The sequence below is a fragment of the Trichosurus vulpecula genome, chromosome 4 (assembly GCF_011100635.1).
Source record: "Trichosurus vulpecula isolate mTriVul1 chromosome 4, mTriVul1.pri, whole genome shotgun sequence".
NCBI lineage: Eukaryota > Metazoa > Chordata > Mammalia > Diprotodontia > Phalangeridae > Trichosurus > Trichosurus vulpecula.
Genome location: NC_050576.1, coordinates 194,181,419 through 194,198,151, shown reverse-complemented (window position 1 = coordinate 194,198,151; position 16,733 = coordinate 194,181,419). Strand labels below are relative to the sequence as shown.

The following is a 16,733-nucleotide window of genomic DNA, read 5'->3' as shown; positions in this document are numbered from 1 at the left end:
AGTTCCTCAGTTGTCTTTCATACCTCCCCTTCTGTATCCTTGCATCTGTATCCATGTCATTTAGGTCTATATATCAATATTTCTGCTGCCTAGCCCTGTAGTGTCATCTCAGGGATTTGCCTCTACCTCGCACCACGTCCACAGTATCCAACCTAGCCCAGTCCCTTGTCCCACCTTTCCCCCTCCCCCTCCCCCCAGTGACTTATGGCTGAATTGTTGCAACATCCTTTTATAAGGTCTCTCTGCCTCAGTTTTCATCATGTCACTGCCCTACTCTAGAACCAAGAGATGGGGGGTGGGGGGCGTAAGGGTGGGAATGGGACACGGTGCTGGGGAATGAAGAGAGGGGCATAATCAGGGGACCAGACTAGGGGTGCTTTGTGGAAAATTAGTGGGAAGCACTGCCAGGACGCCCTCATCTCTGTCTTCCCACCCTTGGCCCCCTCCCGGCCTCTCAGAGCAAACATTTCCCGAATGCACCGGCAGAGACAGAGACAGAGACAGAGACATCGAGAGACAGAGAGAGCCAGAGAACCCGGGCACCAGCATCACTCGACCCCCCTTCCGCCACGCCCCGCCATCCTGACGGACACTCAGGCGCAGCCAATGAAGCTCCGGCCCTGACCTCGATGGGCCAATGAGAGGCGGAGGAGGGTGGATAATTCCCCGCCCCCCACTTCTAGGCTAGGTTGAGCCGTGCAGGTAGGTCCGGGGCCGGGGGAGCAGTCGTTGGCGCTGGTGCCCGTGGCGGAGCTGGGGGCCTGGGGGCTCGAGAGATGAGGGGGAGCCGCCGAGGGCTGGGATGGGGGTCCAGGGGGCTGGACGGGCTGAGGGGGCCGGGGGGCGGGGGGCTGCTGGGGCGCGGGCCTCGGAAGCGGGCTAGGCTGGGGTGGGGGGGGGGAGAGGGGACGCGTGTGTATGTGTGTGTGTGCGTGTGTGAGTGCGTGTGAGTGTGTGTTGCACACCCGCCTCCCCCCCCCCCCCCCCCCCACCTCGCAACCGCCCCAGAGCTCAGGCCCCGCGGCCGCCGGGCCCAGCCCCAGGGATGGCGAGGGGGAGCGGCGGAGGAGCCCTGGGCGCCAGGCCGAGCTCAGGCGAGCGCGGGGCCCGGAGCCCGGCTGCGGGGGGCCCGGAAAACCGAGGCCAACGGCCGCGGCCCCCTCCCCCCCAACTCCAGGGCCTCTTGGGGTCCTCCCGCAACAATGGGCTTCGTTGGGGGGAGGAACCGACAGAGGGCTGGAAGAAGGTGGAGGTGAGGTATGGGATCAGGGACCACCTGGAAGAGGGGAGGGGAGGGCAGGGCTAGGAGTGGGCATGACTCCCACCTCCACCACCCATCCCCAGGCCTCTGGGTGGGGGTGCTGTTAGGGGAGGGGGAGGCCTGGACACCAGTTGACCCCCGACCTCCCTCCTTTACCCTCCCAATGCCATGAACTGTAAGGAAATAAACCCAAGCCATGGGAAGTGATGCCAAGTTTCAGGAGGTGATGTGATGACGAAGGCATGGCTAGAACAACTGCCCCCAGAGTCAATTTGTGTGTGTGGGGAAAACCTTTAATTTTCGTTTTTTCTACATGTAGGAAAAAAATTTAAGTAGTGGATGCCATTCTACATTTTTGAGGGGGTCACCAACCCCTGTAAGCTTTTTGCCTCCCATTTTAGTTCAATTGGAATTTCATTTAGGCTCAGGGGGCCTGGACTTGAGGGAACCTTATGGTCATTTCATGCCACCAGTCAAAATCAAACCCATTCCAAACATTGCACTGACTACTACTGAGTTTTGGAAAATCTTCCAGAAGAATAATTACCTTTTACCTAAACATTCTCAGATTAGAAAAGATGTAGGCTTGTTTTGGAAATAGAATCAGCCCTGGAACTTCATTTTTAATCAACTAAGCAAAAGGTATTGTTTAAAAGGATCAGAAGAAGTTTATTGTTATTGATGTACTAAGTCTCTTTCTAGTTAATTTGGTGGTTTTACTCATACCATTTAGAAATATTAAGGGCATATCTATAATTCAAAAATATCAACAGCTGATTTTTCCAATACTTGGAGTACATAGGGCCCAGGAGTATTGTGACTGCCTTTATACATAAAAACTCAGTTTCTAAATTATGAACTTTTAAGTCCTCTACCAGATAATGAATTCTAATTCATTACTTGCCCCCTTCCCTTTCTCTCTGATACCTTTTATATATTCTTGGGCTGGAAAGGAACTGTAGAGACCATTTAGCTAGCCCAGAGATTCTTAACCTTTTTTTTTGTCTTGGACCCATTTGGCAGTCTGTTACTCTTTCTCAGAATATTTTTTTAAAATTCATAATTTAGGGAAATGCTAAATTTCAGTTAGAGATTAGTGAGAATAAAGACTTTTTTACCCCCATCAAAGTTCATAGACACTTCTCAAATCTATCCATCTATGCCTTGGTGGTTTGTAGATCCCAGGTTAAGAATTCCTGAGATAACCAATTCTCCTCAGTTTACAGGTGAGGAAATAGGCCCAGAGAAGTTAAATGAATTCCTTGACCAGGGTCACACAGGCAAAAGTTTTAAAAAGTCAAAACTTGTACTCAGGATTTTCAAATTCTAAATTCAAGTTTCTTTTCATCACATATCCTCATTTGTACAAATATAAATAACATATATGTGTATACATACACAGGGGGCTTTATTAGCACTTTAACAAATTGGTGAGATGAATGGCTATTTGAGAAAATAAGAAATTTCACTAATTTAATTTTAAAAAATCATTGGGCTTACAGATAATGTTGATTTGTTTTTAATTTTGAAATCTTCTGTTTCAGCTACCCGTCTTGAAAAGTAAAAATTTTTACAACTGCCAGTTCTTGTTGGATCCAGAGGAGTTACTAAGATTTTCTTTTTTTACTTCTCAATCTTGTGTGCATTATTCTGGACACTATGAATGCTACTTGGATGCCCGTTAAGGTAAAGATCTTTTTTCTTAGTTGGTGTGCTTTTGGCATTTATATTCTTTTGAATAGAGAATGACCTAATTAGTTTTAATGTTGGTATTTGCTATTTATCTGTTAATATTAGACAGTTCATTTGCTTCGCAGAATAGAACACCCCTTATTGTCAGTTGCTGCTGTCACTTTTCAAGGATGTTAAAAATGTTTATTCGGTTTTGGAACAATTCTCCATTTTCCTGTGTTCAGTTCTTTCGTTTAAATCATAACAGACTACATAGTCATCAGGTTTCGCTTTTTAAATCTGGCAGAATGGATTAGAAAATTTGAAAACTAGTTTTCCTTTTAAACTTAATGACCAGGTTGTTATGTCATATGTGCAAGTGCACTGTTGAAAATCAGCTGACTCAAGAGACCACAGAAGAGTCATGTAGCATTTGTTTTTTCAGTACTTTTTTACAGTATGTTAAAATTCTGTCACCATTTTGATCTTTAGAGAGATAATCTTGTTAGAGAGTTGAGTATGGCTTGGCTGAGGAATGGTCATTATGGAGGTCCTTCATCCTTTGCCTTTCTTTCTTTGTCCTTCACAAAAGCTTTCATGCCCAAACACTGTGCAGATGGGATCATGTGCCAAGTCACATGTCATTGGTTTAACTCCATCCCAACAATGGAGATAAAAGTCTGGTGATAAAGCTGTCATCAGTGTCACTGACCCTCCCTTTGATATAAAGGAACAAACTGATGTATGTATGCTAGCTCTCGGTAGGGAGGCTATCAATCTCTTTTTTCCCCCAATCACCACCAGAAGGGCTAACTAAACAAGACCCATATGTGCCACTCAGTGATGCAAGGTACTTAAAATAGGGAATCAATCAATAACAAGCATTTTTAAGTGCTTACTATGTACCAGGTGCTGGGCTGGGTGCCAGGGATAGAAAGATAAAATTGAAATGCTCCCTGCCCTCAAGAAGCCTGTATTTGGGGAGCCAGCCATTTACATATGTCAATATTTACAGAATAAATTTAAAATGTCTAAAATGTAGATTAGAGAGAGAGGGCACTAGCAGTTGTAGGGATATGGAAAAGTTCCATGTAGAAGATAGTATTTAGCTGAGTCTTGAAGGAAGTAATGAATTCTGTGAAGTGGAAGTGAGTAGGGAGTGAGTTCTAGGTGTGGGGGCATGCAAAAGCATAGAGATGGAGTGCCATGGGTGAGGACTAGTAAGAAAGCCAGTTTATATTGTAGAACTTGTAGAGAAAAGTAATGTATAATAAAGTTGAAAAGGCAAGATGGGGACAGGTTGTGAAGGCTGTAAAAGCTCTACAGAGGACTTTATATTTAATCCCAGAGGCAATAGGAAACTTTTGGTGTTTATTGAGGAGAGTGATGTGGTCTGACTTGTGCTTAAGAAAGATCATGTTGGCATCTGTGTGGAGAATCAGGGATCAACTGGAGTCAGAGAGGCCAGTTTAGGAAGCCATTACAGAAGTTCATGTTTGAGGTGGTGAGGGCCTGTGTTTATAAGAGATGAGAAGGGGATGGATATGAAAGGTTTTGTGAAGGTAGAATTGACAATATTTGGCAATTGATTGGCAATGTGAAATGAAAGAGTGTGGAATGGAGGATAAATTTGAGGTTATGAGTTTGGGAGATTGAAAGAATAGTGTTGAAATTGATAAAAATATGAAGGTTTTGAACAAGGGTGTTTTTTGGGGACAGATAATGAATAATAAACAGTTTGGGGCATGTTGAGGTTAAGATGGCTCTGTGACATTGAATTTAAAACATCCAATAGGCAGTTAACTGGTGGTATGGTAATGGAGCTCAGGAGAGACACTCAGGCTATCATAAACAAATCCTTGGGAGTTGATAAGATCACCAAGTGAGAGATAAAGAGGAAGGAGAGAGGGGGAAAAAGATTATATATGTGATGGAGAGTGTTGGAATGTTAACAATTTACTCATGCAACAAGTTCGTGGGTTTATACAGTAGTGCGGTTATCACTTAGGGTAGCTAGGTGGCGCGGTGGGTGGTGGATGTAGTGCCCCGACCTGGAGTGAGAAGACTCATATTCCTGAGTTCAAATTTGGCCTCAGGCACTAACTGTCTGTGTGACCCCGGGCAAGTCACTCAACCCGGTTGGCATCTGTCCCTAAAATGAGTTGGAGAAAGAAATGGCAAACCACTCCAGTATCTTTGCCAAGAAAATTCCAAAGAGTTGGATGTGACTGAAACAACTAAACCATAACAGGCATCACTTATTATAGTATCTTAATTTTAAAAATTTCATTTCTATTTAAATGATAGATAAAAGTCATTTTAAATTACCTGTACATTTAGATTTAAAGAAATCTTTAGATGATGCAGATTTAATTCTTTTCTTGATTTGTCAATTTCTGAAGAGGGAACTAGTTCCTTGATACTTACAGCTGTTGTTGTAGTGGAAAACTAGTCTTCCTCATTTGTGCTGCTGATGTTGCTGATTGGCTTAGTTAGATGGCAGGTGGTGATAGTAGTAGAAAGAGTTCTACTTAACAGTACTTTGAATTTTTCTTGTAGGGGTAGGGAGATTGCATAAGGGGCTAAGTAGGTGACTTAGACCTCCACTTGAGGAAAAGTGGTTTTGAGCAATATTACTTGAGTCCTGTAATCTGGACTTCACAGCCATGCCTTCTAATTCCTGGCCACATGTGAACTGGTTGGAGTAAAATGTCAAGGGACACCAGTGTCCCATCGCTCTCTTAATAGCTGGCTTGGTTGTAACGCATTTCTTTCATACACTGAAGTCTTCTATATAGATATAGTCATAGGATTATTGATTTAGGTCTAGAGAGGACAGGTCCGAGGTGATACCATTCTTTTACTTTATAGATGAGGTAATAGGCATAGAGAGGTTAAATGGCTTATCATCCAGCTGTTAGTGATAGATTCAAGGTTTGCATGTAAGTGATGCTTTCAGGATACCATTGGTGTAGGACGTAATTCAGCTTGTCATATGCTGTAGTTGTGGCATGGCCATGTACGGCAGAATTGTCAATTTGAAAGCCCAATGAAATGTAACAATTGGAACCTGTTACCTAATTAGGAGGAGAGATGTGTGGCTAACTCTTGTTTTATAGTCATTACTAATCATTTGCTTTGTGAAACAATTTCCATTCTTCCAGAGCAATAATGTTCCATTACATTCACATACCATAATTTGGTCATTCCTCAGTTGATAGGCCCCCACTTTTTCCAGTGGCCTGCTACTTCAGAAAGTGCTGCATATATTTTTGTACATATGATCCTCTGCTTTGATCTCTTTGGGACATGTACCTAGTACTTACCTTTATGTGTCAGAGAATATATACAGTTTAGTGACTAGGTATAGTTCCATGTTGTTTTTCAGAATGATTGAGCCAATCCCCAGTTCCACCAGTAGTCCATTAGTCTATCTCTGTTCCCACAGCCCCTTCAACAATTTCTGTTTTTCTCTTTTGTCATCTTTGCTAATCTGATTAATATAAAGTAGAACCTTATAGTTCTCTTAATTTTAATTTCTCTTATTAATGATTTGGAGCATTTTTTGAAATGTGGTTGTTGATAGCTTGACTTGCTTCTTTTGAGAAGGATGGTCATATACTTTGACCATCTGTGTTTATTGGGGAGCAGTTCTTGTTCTTGTATATTTGTATTAATTTCCCATCTATATTGGATAGCAGATGTTTAGGAGAGAATTTCTGAAAAGGTTATTCCCACTTAACTATTTCCCTTCTAAGTTTGTCTGCATTTGTTTCATTTGTGTAAGTGTTTTTCAATTTTGTATAATCAGAGTTTTCCATTTTAACTTCTCTGAACACTTGTATCCCTTGTTTGGTTCTGGACTTCCTCCTTATCCATAGTGGTGAAAATGCTCCCGATTTGTGTATGGAATGACCTTTTATATCTAAGTCCATTTGGAGCTTATTTAGGTACATGATGGAAGATATTAACCTAATGCTAATTTGTGCCCAATTTTTTTTCACTTTTTTCCAGCAGCTTTTTTCATCAGTAGTTTCCTTATTCCCAGAAGTTGGAGTTTTTGTTTTTCATTATGTTTCAGTCCATTTGAATTTCATACTCTAATGAGTAACTTTCTATTTTTTAACCAGTTCAAAAGAGTATTGATGATTACTGCTTTGTAGTACTTTGAATGAAATCTCCTACTTCCTAGGCTTGTCTTTTTGTTCTAGTACAAGTATTGTTGTTCTTTTGTCCAATTGTGCCAAGTAACCCCTTGATACTTTGATATGCTAATAAATGGGTAAAGTAATTTAGGTAATATTGTCATTTGATATTTGATGATAGGCAGGTAGGTCATGCATCAGATAAGAGTACTGAACCATGTGTCAGGAAGACCTGACTTCAAATGTGGCCACAGACACTAGCTATGTGACCTTGTACAAATCACCTAACTTCTTCCTACCTCAGTTGCTTTATCAGTAAAATGCAGATAGTAATAGCACCTACATCCCAGTATGTGAGGATAAAATGAGATAACATTTGTAAAGTGATTTGCAAACCTTAAAGCACTATGGAAATGTTAGTTGTTTTTACTATTATTGCATTAGTATGACCTAACCATGAATAATGATCATTTCTTCCATCCCTTGAGTCTCCCTTTATTTCTTGTATGAGTATAATTGTATACATGGAAGCTTTGAGTGTGTTTTCATAGGTAAATTCCAGATAGTTTATTCATTCTGTGGTTATTTTGAATGGAATTACTTTTTCTCTTCATGTTGGGTTTTATTGGTGATATACAGAAAAGCCAGTGATTTTTGTGGGTTTATTTTATATCTGCAATTTATCTGGAGTTTCTGCTGGTGGGTCTGATTTCCTCAAGTCTCTCCCAACTGCAGTGCATCTTCCATTTAGCTACCAAGGGGATTTTCCTAAAGTGCAGGTCTGACCATGTTACACTTCCCCCCCCCCCCCCCCAGCACTTCAGTGGTCCTGCCTTCTCCAGGATCAAATACAAATACAGAGTTTGACATGCAAAAGTCCATAGTAACCTATCCAGTTTTCACCTCTCTCCTACCTTTCCAGTCTTCTTACACCTTATTTTCCGCCATATACTCTATCTAGTGACACTGGCCTCCTGACTGTTCCACAAACAATATACTTTTGGCACCAGTCATTTTTTCTATCCTCCATGCCTGGAATACTTTTTTTCCTCATCTTTGCCTCCTTACTTCCCTGGCTTCCTTCAATACCCAACTAAAATTTCACTTTTAGAGCAAGCTTTCCTTAATCTCCTTCCTTGATACTTAAAAAGAGAGAGATTTTGAAGGGACTACTGTTTTTTTCCCCTCTTAATTAGAATGTAAGCACTTGATCGTCATTTAGAGCCTTCTAATTGTTCAAACATATTTACCTTTCTAGGTTTTTCTTATCTCCTTTGTTTTGCTTCAATGATTTTTAGCTATCTCTGGCCTTTTAAATAAGAATGCTTGAAAGGTCTTCTATTTAAGGTCCATCTTTTCCTCTATAGGACTATACTCACTTTTGCAGGATAAGTTGTGAGTTGTCTTTTCATTTTGTTTTTAAGAATATGAAATTCGAGTATTTTTTCTCCCCTATTATATGATCTTTGCTTTTTTTTTTGTTTTTGTTTTTTTGAGGGGGGAAGAAAGCAGGGCAGTCGGGGTTAAGTGACTTGCCCAAGGTCACACAGCTAGTACTTGTGTCAGGTGTCTGAGGTCAGATTTGAACTCAGGTCCTCCTGACTCCAGGGCTGGTGCTCTACTCACTGTGCCACCTAGCAGCCGCCCTTATTATATGATCTTGACTATGGTTCCTTGGCACTTAAACTCTTTTTCTGACTGCAGTAAATTTTTTGGCATGCTGGAAGGTATGGACTTTGGCTATGACGTTCATAGGTACTTTTAATGTTTTTTTTTTCCAGGAGGTAATGTGTTGTTTTTGATAGGAGATAGCTCACCTGTTCTATTTTCATTCTTGACTTTGTGCTAGTATTTCTTGTTGCCTCATTGAGTTCTACTTGCTTTGTTTTATTTTTCTGTCTTTCTGATACTTGGGTAAGATTTTCTGCTTTATGTTCTGAGTTGGTTGATCTTCTAATTTTCTAAATTAATTTTTTATTTCTGCTTCATTTCTACTCTTTAAAGTCCTTTTGGCCAAGTCATTCCTTTTTTTTTTTTTCCGATGAGGTTCTACTTGTTCTCAATGTGTAGTTACTCTCTTCTTCTGGGTGTACTTCTTGGTGTTTTCTTAACCCATAATATTTCTTCATTGTATTGGGAATTTTCTTTTTTCATTTGAAAACACTTTCCCCTTTTATTATGAAAACTTGACAAAACAAATGTGAACATTTCCTTATAAAAGGGGAAAAAGGATTGTGTATGACACCATAAGTCTTTATTATGTACAGCACTTATTTTTTTAGTATATATCAGATTTAATATATAATCCCAACACCGCCTGGTTTGTCTTTGTCCCTTTCTTACCTTCTGCTCTCTTTGTATTTTTTAATGTTTTAATGACAGCCTTTCTTTTCTTATTTTTTCTTGGTACTACTCTCAAATCTCTCCTGTTCCCCATATGACTCTCTCCATTGCTGCCAAATAAAATAAAAACTCTTTCTCGGAAAAATAAATATAATGAAGTGAAAAAAACACAACCCCTTATGTTGGGCCTGTTTGAAAATGAATCTCATTCTGCACTTCTGGTTCAGCACTTTTCCTTCAGGAATAGGTAGCACAATTCATCTTCAGCTTTTTAAAGTTTGCATTGAGCAGAACTTTTTAAAATTTTTCACTATTGGTGTTGATGTTTTTAATTTATTTTTATTCTGTATTTTAACAGCTCCAAAAAATGAGACTTTCAATATATGAAGTAAAACAGAAAAATAATAATTGTATATGAAACTGTGAATCAGTTACGTAAAACTTGCTTTTCAGAAAAGTATATAATAAATTCTATATTTTAAAAAAACTTTATATATTTTTGTTACTATTAGGGGATATTGAGAAGAGGTACAGATTTATGATTTTATCAATTTAGGAAACTCCCAGTGAATAAACTTCCTAAGCCAATGACAGGTCCCAAAGGAAAATCTTTTTGTTTCTTTTAACTCCTTTGTTTGAACTTTAAAGTTTCTATGCAGTACATCTCTGGTCTTTTCATCAGGCATGTTTGGAATGTCTCCATTTCATTTCAGATCCATTTTTTCCCACTGTATCTTTATACTCAATTTTGCAGGCTAAGTTGTTCTTGGCTATAAGTTCATACTCTTTGCCTTACTGGAATATTGTATTCCAGCTTCTCCACTCCTTTATAGGGGTGGCTGCTAAATAATGTGTATCCCTGAGTGTGGCTCCTCAGTACTTGAATTTTTTTTTCCTGGATGCTTACAATATTTTTTCTATGACCTGGAAGCTCTAAATTTTGGCTAAGATGTTCCTGAGAGTTTTCATTTTGGAGTTTCTTTCAGGAGGAGACTGATAGAGTCTTTTCATTTCCTCTCTGCCCTCTGGTTCTAAGAAATATGGATAGTTTTCTTTGATGATTTCTTGAAATAGTATATCTAGGTTCTTTTTTTTGTTCATGGTATTCAGAGAGTCCAATGGTTCTTAAATTTTTTTCTTTTCCGTCTCTTTTCCAGGTCAGTTGTTTTTGCTATGATCTACCTCACATTTTGTTCCCAAATTTTTCAACATTTAAGACTTTGTTTTAACATTTCTTGTCTCATGGAGTCATTGGCTTTTATTTGGTCCATTCTACTTTTCAGGGAGTTTTTTGCTTGGGCAAAAGTTTTGTATCTCTTGCACCAAGCTGTTAATTCTTTTTACAATTCTTTCTTTCATAGTTCTCATTTATTTTCTAGTTTATTCCCCCTCAAGTGCTCTCATTTCATTGATTAAAATATTTTTAAACTTGTCTTATCTCTTCCAGGAATTATAGTTGTTTGTACCCAAGTTGTGTTTATCTCTGAGGCTTTGTTTGTAGTTGTTTTGCAGTCATCCGGTTCTGGGTTTGTGTCTCTTCCTTTTTCTTGACTTCAAACTTGTTCTTAGGGCTGGGCTCTGTGGCATTTTGGAGGTAGGGGTGAGCTGTCCTATATCTGCTTTCTTGGTGTATTAAGTGTTTTATTTTCCCAGGATCTCAGGAATAGGCTGGGAATCTGCAAGCTTTCAGTGCTCCCAGAGTGGTCTGATCCAGGGCAAACCTCTGATTGCTGGTCCCTTTGCTCTGAGCTCAGCAAGTTCTGGACCTGGGTTTGAGCCTGAATAACAGTAGACTGCTTTAGACTCAATCCCTATCAGCCAACTGAAAAGCTCTGTTGGTTCAGAGTGGCAGAATTGTAGGCTTCCCTTTGGTCTGAGATTTCTGCCCTGGTTATTCCTGGAGTCTGAATGAACCACACCACTTCTGCTCACTCCATATTTTACTTTCAAACCTGTCTTACCTCTCCACGATTTCCTTTGTTCTCTTTTTTTTTCTGTTTCTGCATTTTCTTTTAAATGTTTTAATAATCTTTATTTCTTTTCTCATTTAGCAACATCATTGCCAACATCATCCTCCTTTTCCATTGAAAAAACCCCAAACTCATAACATATGCAACGGTTAATCAATACAAATCCTCATGGTGGCCATATCCAGAAATATATCTCATTCTATACTTTAGGTCCCTTTCCTCTCAGTCAAGCTGTGACAGAGGTTCTTCATCATCATTCTTTGAGAGTTGGAATTGGTCAGTACACTGATGAGAGTTCTTAAGTCTTTCAAAATAGTTTCTTTCCAATGATGTTGTAGAAATTTTCTCTTGGTTCTATTCACTTTACACTTTCTTAGTTCATATATATCTTCTCAGGTTTCTTTGACACTGTTCCTTTCTTGATTTCTTATGAGTCAAAAATATTTTATTACTACTATTATATGCCATAGTTTATTCAACCATTTCACAATCGATGGGTACTCTCTTTGTTTCTAAATCTTTTTTACAACCAAAGATGCTGTAAATATTTTTGTTCGTGTCTGTCCTTTCTCTCCTTCTTTGATCTCTTTGGGAGAAGATGCCTAGTAGTGGTATCCTTGGGTCAGGAGAAGTATAGTTTACCTACTCTTTCAGAATAGTTCCAGATTTTTTCCAAAATGGAAAAAAATTCATAGCTTCACCAACATTGCCTCTCAGTTTCTTCATCAACTGTCATTATCCTTTTTTGTCATCTTAGCTAGTCTGAAGGGTGTGAAATGAAACTTCATAGTTGTCATAATTTGCATTTCTTTTATCATTAGTGATTTGAAACATTTTTGCATGTGATGTTGAATATCTTGTTTTCTACTTTTGAAAACTACCATATGGTATTCATAGATCATATCCTATGGCCATTTATTTGCTGGGAAATGATCTGTGCTCTTACATATTTATGTCGATTCTATGTATATCTTGAAAATATTTTTCCAAGTTAATTTTTCTTCTACTTATGTGGGCATTGGTTTTGTTTGTACAAAATCTTTTGAATGTTAAGTAATCAAAATTGCCCATTTTATATCTTGTGATCTTCTCTATTCCATGTTTGGTTAAGAGCTCTTCCCTTATCCATAATTGAAAGATAACTCCTAATTTATTTATGATATGATCCTTTTTTTAATCTTGGTTCTGTATCCATCTGGAGTTTATTTTCGTATATGGTATGAGAAGTTGGTCTAAAGGTAATTTCTGCCAGACTGTTTCTGAGTTTTCCTAGAAGTTTTTGTTGAATAATGAGTCTTTAGTAGGTGTTCTTGGGTTTTTCAAACATTATGTTAATATATTTGATTGTTTCTGGATCTTGTGTACCTAACTTGTTCCATTGATCAACTTACCTATTTTTTTAATCAGTATCATGTAATTTTCATGCTTTGAGATCCATTTTTCTTCATTTTGTTCACATCTCTTGCCTCAGTTTCTGGATTGGAATTTTGTGTCAGGGCTTGGCTTGGTCCTTGTTTCATTCTTGGATGGGGTATTGTAGGCCCTGCCTCGCCTTGTCTCTGCTGTAGCCTGGATTCCACTGCTGCTTCCCTAGATGGCTTAGCTGGGTCTCAGATTCCCTTCCCTGCTGTCTTTAGCATCTTTGGCCCGGGGCTGGATTTAGTGCTTTGAATCCAGCCTTGTAAATTGGTTTTCTCTTTGGTTTTAGCCTCTATCACTTAGTGGAGCAGTGTAGCCCCTGGCCTCCATTAGTTTTAGTCTCTTCTTAGAAGTTGGCTTTGTGTCCCCTTCAGTGGCCCTTATAGGCCTTGGACATTATGAATTTAAAACTTTGGAAAACACCCAGGCAAATGTGAATAAAGGGTACTAGATGAAACAGTTTCAGTAAAGCCAAAGAGAAACTTCAATCAAGCTCTTCCTTCCAGACCTGGTCTGAATGAGAAGCTGGAAGCCTGAGGGTGGTTTAAATCACATGATCTCAAGTAAATGGAATGTGAAGTTGTCAAGATTTCAGTCCCGACTTGTAGGAATTACAGCAGGGAACAAATAAAACTCCTAGAAGAAGATTTGCAAAGAGACTGAGGGGCTGAGGAGCCTAGACCGAACAAGCACAACTCCATAAGACTTGAAGCCAGTGTGTGGGATGGATTTTACGAATCCAAAAATTAACAACAGAGGCATCTCCAGGTGAAAGTAGAAAGGAAAATTTATTATGATCCTGCAGGAAAGGGCAACCCGGACATCGAGAGGACTGGGGGTCCTCTCAGTGTCAGAGCGCGCTGGACACAGAAAATTGGGGTGTTTATATAGGTCCCTAACCGCAATTCCCCCTCCCAACCTCCTTCCTCTCAGCTTGCAGACGTAAGCTTTGAGGGTACAATCTAGACGCGATAAATCTACCCAGGGACAATGGCAAGGAACAAACAGTATGGTTATTTTTTTACAAGCAGGTGACAGTCATAAACTTCCCACCATTCTTGTTTCATTCTACTATCAATCTCAAGGTAGTAAATCTCTCTTAATAACAATGACAATGACGATTAAACAAACAGTTCGGTTATCGGTGACAGGCAGGAATTAGTTGTTAGTTACCTCATCTTCACATCTGTGGCTATGGCGGATATCCCCAGTATCCTTACACCTTGCCTCCCATCATTCTTATACCTAACTAATCTCGCACATCTATATTGCACCTGGCTTTTCGGCTTTTCATCCATTCTTCCCCAAACGGAGGTTCTCTTATCTTGGGGTCAATGTACAGGGGGTGAGTATCCTGTGTCTTATCCTTATCCTCAGAGAATTTTATGGTTGCTGACTTATTCACCTCAACCCTTCTTTCTTTCAGGCCTCTCGCCATTAGGTAAATACACAGGACCTGTTCTTAACCTCGGGGGCCTATGGTCACTAGCTAAGCTTGTGGAGGGGAAAACATCTGAGTAGAGAAATGGCTTTACGGAAAGGAAAATATCTAAGTAGAGAAATGGGACTCACTATCCTACTTATTTCTATTTATCTAATTTGTTCCCTTTTATGAGAGGTCTTCACTCGTCCCACACACCAGTGACCCTAGTCAAGTTGCTTAATTCTTTCCAACCTTCAGATTCCTGATCTATAGTATCTATGCCACAAGGCTATCATAAGAGTCAAAAGAAATAATATATGTCAAGTACTTTATAAATTTTAAAATGCTATATAAATGTGGCTACTATTATTATTTATAAGTACCAACCATGGGCACATTTCATGTGTCATTAGGTTTCTCCGATAGCACACGTAGGTATCTCATAGATATTCTTTGCCATCCTCCACGTGTATCCATCATCCCTTTCTTTCCCATACATAATATTTTCTATTCTCCTGTTAATATATGTAGCCACTTTTGGATGTGTAGAAATTTGAGTCAATGCGAGAAACATGGTTGTGGGGATCACAGGACTCCCTAGGCAGGGTCAGGAAGTAAGCCCAAGACGTGCTTCTGCTTTGCTTTCCTGGTTGCAAGCCCTTAGGAAGATCCACAGTGATAGCTCCTTAACAGGGCTGCGGGGATCACAGGACTTCCCAGGCAGGGTCAAGCCCTTAGGAAGACTCATGTGATAGTTCCTTTACATGGAAAGAACTCAGAAACTTCTCACGAGGAAGCGGGTGTGGTGCTCACTAGGAACACACATCAATACAGAAGCAGGAATGAGGTTAACCAGTTTTATCCTCCCTGTTAGAGTTAGGGGTAGTTTACATTCTTCATTTTCCTACATTCTCTTCTTATGCAGATTATGTAGGCGTGGTAGTGAGGATACTTGACCACTTGACCCTTCAGGCTTGAACCTGTGGTCCCAGCCTAGCCTTTCTAGTCCCCCTGACACCAGGATGGCCATTGTCTTAGTAAGTGAGCTTCCCCACAGCTATTAATTATCTTCCAATAACTTCTGTGGGAGCAAAACAAGATACATGATATCCCTTCTTACAGTTAGGAAGCCTTAATCTTTCTTTTCCTCCTCCCCTTTCTCTAAAGCACCTGGAAGTTGCTTCTTCACTCCTCATTTCCCTTTTCCCCATTTCCCTATTATATGAACTTAAGTTTCGAGCCCCTTTGGCAAAAATGGGGTCACCAGTTGGTGAATAAATAACTTAAGTGAATAAATAGTGAATAAAATCATGACTAAATATCCTTAAGATTAACCTTCTCTGCAAATAAGCAGTTGTAAGACTGTTAGAAGGACTTTTGTGTGTTTCATTGAAAGCAGGAGTGCCCAGTGCCAGTGTAGTCTTGATCCTTTTTTGACACTGAATGCCTTTGTGGCCAGATTATGGTTCTTTCTTAACATTAAATCAGCCAGTGTGCCCAACAGAATTGAAATCTTAATTTTAACAAATTTCATTTTAAATATTTTTGCTAGCTTTTATTCCATCAACTAAAATATTTCATGTGCTCAAAACCTATTATTTTTATGAGGCTAGGTTTTTTTTTTAAACAACCAAATTTAAAATTATTTTATGAAGTGGAAGTTTTACGGATCTCAGAACACAGGGTTTTCACATAGGGTTCTAACATTAAATTCTTTTTAAGAAAATTTTATTTCTATCCTTTGTTTTTAACATTACCTTCATTTCCCAATATGTCTGCTACCCTCTCTTTTCCGAAGAGCCATTCATTTCTGTGAGAAACAAGTACCTTACCAAGAGCTCCACATGGCCAATAGTGAATCAAGAAGAACTTTTATTTAATGTTCATAGAACAGATGACTAACAAGTAGGCACACCTTGCAGTGCAAAAACACAGTCTTTTATTTTCCTGTCCCGAAAGCAAGTCCATCCCCTGGCCCCCCATTGGTTGGGTACTGCAGGGTTTACAGCCTATCTGAACCATCTAACCGGCCCCCCCCATTCCCCCTTGCCAGTTTCTTTGGGCCTTCTCCCCTTATTTTCTTTATACTTTATTTGGTAAGCCCTAAATACTTTTAGAACAATCCAAACTCCGAATGTCTGGTTACTCAATTTATAATCGCCATATATGTTTAACCATAGCATGAGAAAGGAATCTTCTCAATTGATAAGAGAGTTGACAGAGTGTCAATTGAAAATATAACCCAGGATATCTGTGTTTCCTTTACCATTAACCTAACCTAACATAGATAAGTGAGCATGGTGCTAGGTGCTGGGACAAGTATGGAGAAGGAAAAAATCCCGACTTTCTATTAGTTTACATTCTAATGACTGAGACAACAAGGATTTATAAAAATATATGCAGCTTAAATATAAGGTTAATAAACACACACAAAGTAGTTAAATACAAGGTAGTTTGGGAGGGATGGCACTAGCAGTTGACAGTGGTGGGGTAGGGGTGAG

At 39.6% G+C, this 16,733-nt stretch overlaps 2 protein-coding genes across 3 annotated transcripts in view; one reads left to right on the top strand and one right to left on the bottom strand.

The window, feature by feature from the left end:
* Nucleotides 1–593: 593 nt before the first annotated feature.
* LOC118846983 (proline-rich proteoglycan 2-like) lies at nt 594–5,666 on the bottom strand. The gene is made up of 4 exons (XM_036755637.1): nt 5,570–5,666; nt 1,326–1,434; nt 993–1,236; nt 594–884 (listed from the first exon to the last, which is right to left on the bottom strand). The coding sequence occupies exons 1-4, from the start codon at nt 5,664–5,666 to the stop codon at nt 594–596; spliced, it is 741 nt and encodes a 246-aa protein (XP_036611532.1).
* Nucleotides 666–16,733, top strand: part of KANSL1 (KAT8 regulatory NSL complex subunit 1) — a 221,565-nt gene continuing 205,497 nt past the window's right edge. Inside the window, exons 1-2 of one of the 2 annotated variants that reach the window (XM_036754315.1) lie at nt 666–702; nt 2,806–2,947. The gene's annotated coding sequence lies outside the window, so the exon portion shown is untranslated. The remainder of the gene's footprint in view (nt 703–2,805; nt 2,948–16,733) is intronic. The other variant, XM_036754312.1, reaches the window with a different exon arrangement.

Coding starts and splice junctions, on each gene's coding strand:
- LOC118846983 (XM_036755637.1), bottom strand. CDS start 5,666: ATGGGACACTGGTGTCCCTTGACATTTTACTCCAACCAGTTCACATGT. Junction 1,435..5,569: donor GTCCAGATTACAGGACTCAA/GTAATATTGCTC, acceptor ATTTCCTTACAG/TTCATGGCATTGGGAGGGTA. Junction 885..992: donor AGCTCTGGGGCGGTTGCGAG/GTGGGGGGGGGG, acceptor CCCCCACCCCAG/CCTAGCCCGCTTCCGAGGCC.